Raw genomic sequence first — 10939 nt, forward strand, 5'->3', positions numbered from 1 at the left:
TTATTTGTGTTGTAAAATAAAATTATATTCAAATTTATCTATCATCTAATCTATAAGTATAATATTTTAAAATGAGTATCTTTGTTTTCATCAAAAATTTATATAGATCTTTGTTTTCATAAAAAATTTATATAGATAAATATTTTCTTTTATATCTACAAAAACAAAAATTCATTTGCATTGGATGAATAAAATATATGTCCATGCACTAATAATAGAAAAATATACACTAATTCTATATTACTTTGGAAATATTCAATGTATAATTTAATTATATTTTTTCAAAAAATATCCTTTGCCGTTTTTGGAAAGGTTTACTGATTTAAATGAGTTTATTTGTTTCAATATTTATTTATTTATTTTAATTTAAGACTTGATGATTATATTTTTATATATTTTTTAGTAATTTATTATTGCTATTTTAATATTAAAATGTAATTAAAATACTATAATGTATTTATATGCAATGAATTAAAGAAGTAATTTACAATTCAATCAAATTTGTAATGAGAGTTATATTTTTTATTCTTCGTTTTTTAATCATAGTGATAGACAATAAAGTAGTAAAATGAGAAAGAAAGAAGAAATGAAATTTAAATATGCCACATTACATTATTGAAAGATGTAACATAATTAGTGTTACATGATATAAAAAGATATTTATGTTCAATTCTACTTGTTTCACTATCAATTTTTCTTAAAAATAGAATTTATGTTCAATTTAGTCTCTATAATATACATTTTTTCAATTTTTTATAGTTAACTTTATTTTATTTAAATCATCTTTATTTTATTACTCATTGTAATTAATTTTTTATTTTATTTTTAATCGTAATATTATATTCTCTTTTTACATTTGAGTTTCTATATTAGAAGGAAATTACAAACACTATTTTTTTTTCAACTAATATTATTAGTAATTAATATTATTATTTTGTTGAGGTGAGAATCGAACTCACATCTTCCATATCATTCAACTCTCCAACTCTTTCACTTCAATTACTAAACTAACCTTGTATATATTACCTAATTACAGAGGGAAATATTATATGAAAAAAATATTTCAGCGCCTAAAGAAAGAACTCAAAGTATTTATTTATAATCAAGGGAAATATGCAACACTTACAAATTCAAAATTACAAAGAAATACTAACTATAGGTACATTGCAACTCAATGGAATACACTCCGAAAGAAAACAAATAATGAACACAAACAAACACACACAAAATAGTTATAAGAAAGATAAGTTGAGTAACTATATACAGACACCATATGAAATTGATTAAGATTTTTTAATTTTAGGTTCAAGTCCTAATTCCTTTCTTGTTTTCCCAACAAACAAATCTCCTGATTTGATCATACCAGGAAATCTTCCAACAACTGTCATGAAAGGGAATTGTGCAACTCCATGTTTTCTTCCAAGTGAAACAATAGACATTGGTGGTTGTGCTTTGTAAATTCCCAATTTATTTTCTTTCCCTCCTCCTTCTATCAATAGCTTTAGATTCTTGGCTACCAATTGAGCATGACCTTGTGCATACACTCCTTGTTTGATTTCCTATAAATTATGTTTCAAATTAAACATTAACTAGGATTAATTGCTTGTATGAAAAGTAACATATACTAAAAGGTATGGTCATGCTACGTGAAGATGTTACAACAACAATGCCCATTCAAAAGAAAAATTAATGCGAAAAAATGAAAATAGAAAACACGTGAGATTTGGGCACGGAGTGCAGCCAATTGTGCCTACGTCTCTAAGTGCAGAGCAACTGCAGTGTATTACTTTTCTATTATGATTCAAGTTTAGAGTTTTAGATTGCAAATTGTGTTTAAATACTACAGTCTAGTTTACTCGTCCTACTCGAACGATCTGCCTACTTATCATTAACTATGAGTCATATCAAACAAATCACATGACTTCATGTCATTTCAGTTGTCCAATCTTAATAACACAGTTAGTGTTCCCACTTTATAAAACACTTCTAATGCAACAATCCAACTACATAAATCTATTTCCCTCTATGAAGCCCTGAGACCTACGGGCGGGAGCAGGTCGCTTGGCCTTAGGAGCAACATTAGACTAATGATTAAGAACACAAAGATCAGGATGTCACATATCGATAAATCCAAAAAATTTAAGCATTAGATACAAAGTCACTTCTCTTATATATCATTCATTTAACTGATTACTAGCAAAAGTAAAAACTAACCACTCATATTTAAATTTCAACCCCTCTCTTTCTTAAGGCATAAGAAGGTTATAAGATATTTAATGATTCCATGCAATATGAATAAGTCAAAACAGAACTAGAAAGAAATTAAGATTCAAGATTGGCTTGAATAATATGAAAAAGAAATAACTACTTTTAGGCAAATTAACTTGATTTTGGTAACCACTTACTTGAATATCAGTAATATCTCCAATTGCAAAAATATTACTCCTACCCTTAACTCTCAAATATTCATCAACTTGAATCCTTCCATTACTATCTAAATCAGTTTTCAAAAGAGTTTCTCCAAGCCATGCCGAACCAAGTGGTTTCCCTATGCACACAAAATGTGTATCAGCTTCTATACTCTCACCAGCTGAAGTTTTATATGTCCTATTTTCATTTGTGAAGGAGTCTAAGTCAACTGATTGTTCTAATTTCACATCAACTTTTCTTGATTTAAGCCATTTTAATGTCTTCCTTGAAGCTTTTGTCCCAATATATTCAAGCAATCTTGATCCTTTGTGAACTATGGTTACTTTCTTATCAGGAAAATCAACAGCAATCTCTGCTGCTAGCTCAACACCAGTTGGACCTCCTCCAATAATCAAAACTGAACGTGCAGATTTTATCTTTGTATTTTCTGTTAATCAAAGAAAATAATTCTTATCAATCAAATGAAATTGATAATTTAAAATCTTTCTCACAACTTGACACAAAACAAAAAACAGTAATTTATTGTACTGTGAAACTTTGATTAGATATATACAAGTCACATAACCCGTTTAGACGGCCTGTTTGAATAAACAGCTTAACTAAACGCTTATAGTGATTATGTATAAGCTATTTTTATAAATAAAATAAATAAAGTTCAAGTCAAACTATTTTCATATAAACTGTTATTGAAAACTATCTTAAAAAATTTATAAAAATAAACTTAAAACAACTGAAGTATATGCCATAAGTACTCCCTAACAGTCAAATAAGTATTTATGACATTAGGTAACCTCAAATAAGTCAGTCCGAACAAGCTCCGCACAATAGCTACATCAAGAGTTATCGAAATTTCATTTTTCTATATAGATCATAGATTTATTGAAAATCTTAAAAAAAAATTGTCATCGCAATCTTGGTTGCAACATTAAGGTTTTTGATATCTCTATGACCGCAAAACAACTAAAATCGATGCAGCATCAGAAACATTTGAATGTAATTATCATCAATATCAATAATCGCTAAACAACCGCAGTTTAAAATCATTATTGATATTTCATCAAATTGAATTTAGATATTTCTATGTTCATTTTCTTTACACTTAAGTATTACTTACCTCCTTTGTATTGGTCAAGTCTTTCAGTCCTTGTTTTGGGGATATGTTCTGTGTGACCAGTTGCAATAACAAGATAATCATAGGAAATCTTACGGCCATCTGCAGTAAAGACTTCAGATTCAGAAATGTTGATGGCACTTGATATAACAAGGTCACCTTTTGTGAAATACTCTCTATGGTTTATCACTGTCCTTTCTGCAAAGGATGGCTCCACCATAGCCCTTAAACTTGCCCATGGAATCTCAAAATACTCCTTCCTGTATTTAAACAACTCCAATTAGTCACTACAACTAATTTACACAAGAACTCCACGACTACACTGACACAGATACAGACACCAGTCTCAAAATTGACATTTCAACATCAGTGGTAATTTGAGAAAATAAATATTATTTTTATGTAATCACATATGTGATGTGTGATGTTGACATGTATCTGACACGGACACGATTCAATCTAAAATGTCAGTGCTACCCTGGCAATCTGACATCAATTTTTTTATGTCTCTTTGATCGCAACACAAATACAATTAAAGCCATATTTGACAGCCCAATTCTTTGCAATAACAAGAATCATCATTGAAATAAATAATTACTCTTCATAAAATATTATTATAAAAAAAATACAACATTGAATTAAAAAAGGAAAAAAAGAGCCAGAATTGAACTAGAGAGAGAGCTTACGGATCAATAAGAGTGACATTGGCATGATGTTGAATAGTTTTAGCTAGGATAGCACCGGCAACACCACCACCTATGATGACAACTTTCTTTTCCACCATTTTTGATGTCTTGTAAAAGCTTCCTTTGATCGTTGTTGAAATTAACTATGTAATGAACTAATGATTATGTTATGTTTTCAAAATGAGATAAGATAACAAGATATATAGATAGATATATTGTTGCGTCATTGCATGTATCATCAAATTGAAACGTCGTAGTTTGAATTTGGACATAAAAACGACCAAAGCCAAATGGTAGCTATAGTCAACTTTACAACTTGAATAATGCAACTTCTCATTTACAATTTCTTAAGGAATCAATAATAATAATAATAATAATAATAATCATGAATATTCATGATGATGGGTACTTTAGTTTTTTAAAATAAAAGTCTAGTTGCCAGCTTGCATAAGCATATATATACATAATCTTGTTTGTTAAGATTATAATTTATAATTGTTCAACTAAGACGGCGAAAAAAATCATTATTAGAATTTTTTTTATTAAAATATTTCCTCTATCTTGAAATGGAAGGCGTCATGGAGTTGAGGCTAAGATATTTATCTCAGTGTGATTGCATGCTGGCGTCAAGTTTCTAGTAACTTCTTTTTTTTATTAGACAAATTTAGATTATGTATTATAGTGGGAGTCATCAATCTCATCAAGGATTTAATGTCAATTATCTTATTAATTGAAAATACCTCTACTTAATAAGTCAATTTTCTCTTATAATATTAATAATTATTAGTGTAATTATGAAAAAGTAACAGAATTTTTTGACAAATTTATTGGTATAACTATTTTTCTTAATATTTGTAGTCTTATGAATGGATCTTAATAATAATAATACACAAAGAGTGACCATTAATTGAGGATTATAAAAAAAATAAAAAAAGAGTAACTATTAATTGAGGAAGTTAAAATCATTTATACGAACTCAAGCTAGTTTCTAGTATGAGTTTAGAAAAATAAAACTAGTTTCTAGTATCTTCTTAGTATTATAGAATTTGATTTTTTTTTTCTTACGAAAAAAATAATAATGTTTTTTTCATTATAACTTTGACAGAGAAAAAGGCCCTTTCCATAACATTCATTCAATACCAAACTACGCGTTTAATCAGGACCAAATTTATTTGGTTTAGGATAAGATCTTTATCCATTACTTACTTTCATCAGAATTTGACAAAGTGGATGGAAAACTATCTTTTTCTCTTCAATCTAGATGTTGCAAATTTAATGCTATTGAATAAAACAAACTAAAGTGCTATTCAACGGATTGAATAGTACATTTACAAATATTTTTGACAAAATTGCAATGGTAAATGAACAAAGATTTTCAGGACTATAGGATAATTATAATTCAGCAGTAACATCCATTTCCAGCTTTTGATTCACATAATTACATCTCAAGAACCACCACTTCTCAGCAGCATAAAAAAACTACATTATACAAATAAGTAATTGTTTTAAAGAAAGAACCAGCTGAATATATTACACAAACTATGAAACAGATGATTTATAATATTAATTACCAAAGTCAAGGTTATTCAGTATGAGGGTTTAGCCCCATTAGTTTTCTTGTTTTACCAACAAACAAATCTCCAGACTTGATGAAGCCAGGAATTCTTCCACCGATTGTCAGCAACGGGAACTGCGCGACTGCATCATACCTCCCAAGTGAAACTATTGCCATTACTGAATGTGGCTTGTAAGTTTCCCTCCAACATTCTCTTCCTCCCTCGATCATCAGTCGCAAGTTCTTCACAACCACTTCCGCCTGCTTCTGTGCCAAAAACCCTTGCTTGATTTCCTGTTTTATTGAATTCCATTAAAAACAAACTAGCAGGAGGCTTGTAAAGATATTAAAATGCCACACCAGGTTTATATCAGATAGTCAATTTACATATAGACAGAATCAAAGAGAGTCTTACAAAAAAATCTCGAGAAAACGTAAACACGAACGTCTGTAGGAAAATATGTGTATATGCCTACTTTAAAATTTGAAGACACACAGTAACTGGAGTCTCTAAATTGAAGGATTTGGGATATTTTTCATCCCCAACAAAGTTGCTGAACAGACGCAAAGAACAAACAATAAGTGAATACATGGACATGCAGTAAAGCATCCAGTCAAATGCCCAACAACAAAAAATCGGAGTACCGTAAGGCCCTGTTAAACAACTTGATTGAGCGCTTATAGTGTAAGTGTTTATCATAAAAGTGTTCATATATAAGCTATTTCTATGACAAAAGATAAAATAAAGGCAAACATTTTTTCATATAAACTATTTAGAAAGCTTACATAAATAAGTTGAAAACTGATTATGGACAGATCATAAACTGTTTCCATAAGCCCTCTCAAACAGTCTCATAAGCACTTATGTCAGTAAATACACTCAAATAAGTTAATCTAAACAGACCCTAATACAACGAGCAGAGTATCTAAACTACAATTGCAGGAAAACTAGTTTCATGAGATTGCTATATTGTTAAAAAAGGCAACTCAACTATTCATGTAGTAGAAACCAGTTCAAGCATTGCTCTCATTCATTTTACATCAATATTTTCATCATTAGTGAGAGTGTAAGTCTAGTCAAAATCTAAGCAATAAAGCATGACCTCCCATCTTAGTTCAAAAGGAACAGAAAGAACATCATGGAAGTAGCACAAGAATGAGTAAGTTGTTGAGTTGAGTGTGCTATAAAAGGCATGGTTACATGTATAACAGTGGAAAAACAGAATATACATTAATAATAGAAAGCACTTACAGGAATATTTGTAATATCTCCAATTGCAAAAATGTTGTTCCGGCCCTTGACTCTCAAGTTTTCATCTACCTTAATCCTTCCATGAACATCCAAGTCATTCCTCAACACAGTTTCCTTAAGCCATGCCGAAGCAAGTGGTTTCCCCGTGCATAAGAAATGACAATCTGCTTCAATGGTATCCCCAACTGAAGTTCGATATACCTTGTGTCCATCTGCAGCACTTTTTAAGTCGACCGCTTGCTCTAGTTTCACCTCAACATTCTTAGATTTCAACCATTTTAGAGTCTTATCACCGGCTTTTGCCCCTATGAATTCCAGAAGCCTTGGTCCTTTGTGCACTAGTGTAACCTTCTTATCTGGAAAATCAACAGCTATCTCTCCGGCAAGTTCCACACCAGTAGGACCTCCTCCAATAATCAGAATGGAACGAGCAGATTTTATCTTTTGATTTTCTGCCAGAAAAAATGAATTTCATAACTCAAGTTCTGACATTTTCAATTTATTACATTGTTGAATCCATTCTATAAAATAAAATCATTCTCAAAACACTATGCTAAAATGAACAATGTAACTATATAATATGATTGAATCAGAAACAACAATACAAAGTAATCCTAGATAGCTGCTATAAACAAATCTGATGATATAGATAGCAATGTGCTAAATATTCAATTAGTTGTTTTGAGTTCTAATCAAAATTGGCTGCAATTCATACCATTTCAACATGGCAGCCAATTTTGATGATTAACCTACCTGAATTCAATGGAAGAAACTCATTCTCCCTAAAGATTAGCTAAGCAAATATAACACCAAAAACACAGAAAGGCAATCATTACGGTAATCAATGTTGTCAATCACGGTTTGCGAAAAATAGCACTTTGTTCAAATTCTGTTACACTATAGTACTATCACACTGTTATAACCACTATTTGACAATACTATGTACTAAATCACGAATCACAGAACACTAGTGGTTTGTTAAAATTTCGCTACATTATAGCGGTGTTATAGTTACTATTTGACAACACTGATGGTAACGTAGGCTCAAGTAAATCTCTGCATATTTTGCATGAGTTCAAATTCAAAATATTTGTCATCCTACTAGATAAAAGATACATGTCTAAGATTACCTTCTTTATACTGATGAAGTCTATCGGTCCTAATTTTGGGTACAGGATCTGCATGTCCAGTGGCAATTACAAGATAGTCGTACACAATCTGATGGCCGTCTGCAGTCAACACTTCAGTTTCCGTCACATTGACAGCACTAGATACAACAAGGTCACCTTTTGTGAAGTACTCTCTATGGTTGATCAATATCCTTTCTCCAAAGGATGGCTCCACCATTGTCCTCAAGTTTGCCCATGGAATCTCAAAGTATTCCTTCCTGGATTCAATTTCACTCAATCAGGAGAAGCACAGAAAGACCATTACAATTTGACATACATGTACATGGAAAGTTATCTACTTAGCACCAACACTTCGGATTGAAAGCATGTATGAGTCCAACACAACACTGACACTTGTGATTATATACAATTACTTTAATTTTCTCAAATCATTACCAATTTGGCGTCTATATTTGTACTTCATAAAAAGCTATACTACCGTCAATCAATCATTAACGCAGTGTTTTGTGCAACACAAATTCAATAAAATCAACACAATAACAAGTGATAAATATGCAAAAACAAATTTTTCAACCTCAAAACTGAAACTTGAAAAATTGGGAAATTCTAAAAAGCGATTATGATTCCTAAACTAGAAGAGGGTTAAAAAAATCAAATTATAAAATCAACTTATAATATAGCAAATTTAAAAAACCATACGGCGTCATAAACCTAAACCAAATAACCTATGGGGCAGTTATTATTATAATCTTAAATTGAAATTAAAAATTGGGGTGAAGCATAATTAAACAAGGGGACAGTGAAATGAAAGAGAAAGAAGAGAAGTTACGGATCAATGAGTGTGACATGGGAATGAAATTGAAGAGATTTAGCGACGAGGGAACCGGCAACACCGCCTCCTAGGATAACAACCCGTTGTTCGTTTTGCTTTCTCATTTCTGTTGTTAGGTTTGTTCCACTGTCTGCAACAATGTTTTCTTTTAAGCTGTTATGGTAAATTTCTGTTATTGCTGTCGACAACTCACTGATGCTTTGCTTGGGTATGAGAAAGGGAAAGTATAAATTTGTTTAAATATTGTTTTTCTAATGTTTATCTTTAAACTATTCCAAACCATAATTTTGGTACTCCCTCTCACCCTCAATTATAAACAAAAATTACATTTATTTGTTGCTCTTAAACATAGTTTAAAGTAAATTAATTTATTATATGGAATCAACTTTTGTACTTAAACCTCATCATTAAACCTCATTATTAAAAGAAGGTGTACTATAATTTTATTCAATAATTCATGAAATATGTGTACAGTCTAAGTATCCTTATTTTGGAATTTGAAAGGGGAAAAATTATTAATGACATTTAATTATTTGAATGGTCAAATGCCAATTCACAGCACACAAGTATTATACGCTTGAAAATTAGCATGTTGTTTGAAATTTGCATTTAAATATTGGCATTCTAAATTTAGACTTAAATCAATCGGTTCCAATTTTCCTTTATTAATTATTATGATGATGATTATTATTACTATTAACTTTTATAATTTAATATTAAAGTATTTAATTACTTTTACAAATGAACATTTATTCCTAATATGTATGTTAATTTGTCGCGTATAAAGAATTATATTTGAAATCGACCATAGATAATCTTATATAGATATAGATACATAGATTCTTTATATTAAAAATATACACAATTTAACTTTTATCAGCATTTTTTTGTATTATTTATTAATTACATTTTAGAAAAAAATTTAAAAAATCATAAACAATTTTCGTCATATTTTTGCTCATTTTCATCATCATCTTTATCATTAAATCTAAAAATAAAATCAAAAACTAAAAACCAAAATTTCCTATTTAAAAATAAATCTTAGGCTTGCTGAAATCAACGAAGTGCACATGACTGAGTAGAAAACTACCTTCTAAATTACAATAATATTTGGTGATTGTCGCCCCAATTCAATGAGTATTATTCACCAACTTCATATCTCTCTTTCGAAAAATAAGTACTACTTTTACTTCTCAAAAGTATCAAAACATCCCAAAGATAGAACATGCAATTAAATTTAAAAGACGTTTTAGATATTTAAGTTAGATGTAAAATTTATATTAATTGAATTAATACCTCTACCTCTCATACACACGACAACACCACCCACACATTCTTTTGGATCTCCCCACCTTAGCACACTATGGATTCTTAACCCAAAACCAAATTGGGTTGCCAAACACTAGTACAATCAAAATACCTTCCTTCTTTCTATTTACATCTCACACTGTCTCATCAATATTTGACTAGCCTTTTTAATTTTTAACCATTTCATACACAAAAAAACTTGATCTGAACCTTGAGGACAAGGTTCAATTATGATATAGTACACTATAAAATTTAAATACATGATTTAAATATTTAAGTTAAATAGAAAATTTATATTAGTTGAGTTTTTATTTTAATTGTTGTTTACTTTTAGATTTTTTTAATTCATTACCCATTGTTGGCACCAAGGTAGGAAAAATCGTATTGAATTGGCCAATTCAACCGATTGGATCGGAAATCGAATCTATGTCTGATTCAATTGAGTTCCAAAACAGCCTTGCAATAGATCCTGACAAAAAATCAAAAAATTGGACTAGCATTGAAAAAATTGGTCAAAACCTTGGTCAAAACCGACGGTTGTGCAAATTACATGCGTATGGATTTTTTTATTTCTTACTTTTTCTTTAAAGAAAGTTATAAAAAAATAAAATAAAATAAAACATTTTGCATTTTGG

The 10939-nt window shown here is 29.9% G+C and overlaps 2 protein-coding genes across 2 annotated transcripts; both read right to left on the bottom strand.

The window, feature by feature from the left end:
• Window positions 1–1071: 1071 nt before the first annotated feature.
• LOC101505252 (uncharacterized) lies at window positions 1072–4408 on the bottom strand. Its single transcript, XM_004506162.4, has 4 exons — window positions 4228–4408; window positions 3545–3801; window positions 2406–2857; window positions 1072–1559 (listed from the first exon to the last, which is right to left on the bottom strand). Exons 1-4 carry the CDS (start codon window positions 4323–4325, stop codon window positions 1284–1286), a joined length of 1083 nt encoding a protein of 360 aa, XP_004506219.1. The 5' UTR covers window positions 4326–4408; the 3' UTR covers window positions 1072–1283.
• A 1181-nt stretch (window positions 4409–5589) lies between these two features.
• Window positions 5590–9310, bottom strand: LOC101504942 (uncharacterized). The gene is made up of 4 exons (XM_004506161.4): window positions 8994–9310; window positions 8165–8421; window positions 7035–7486; window positions 5590–6076 (listed from the first exon to the last, which is right to left on the bottom strand). Exons 1-4 carry the CDS (start codon window positions 9098–9100, stop codon window positions 5810–5812), a joined length of 1083 nt encoding a protein of 360 aa, XP_004506218.1. The 5' UTR covers window positions 9101–9310; the 3' UTR covers window positions 5590–5809.
• Window positions 9311–10939: the final 1629 nt, after the last annotated feature.

Source organism: Cicer arietinum, chromosome 6, assembly GCF_000331145.2.
Source record: "Cicer arietinum cultivar CDC Frontier isolate Library 1 chromosome 6, Cicar.CDCFrontier_v2.0, whole genome shotgun sequence".
Classification (NCBI taxonomy): Eukaryota; Viridiplantae; Streptophyta; class Magnoliopsida; order Fabales; family Fabaceae; genus Cicer; species Cicer arietinum.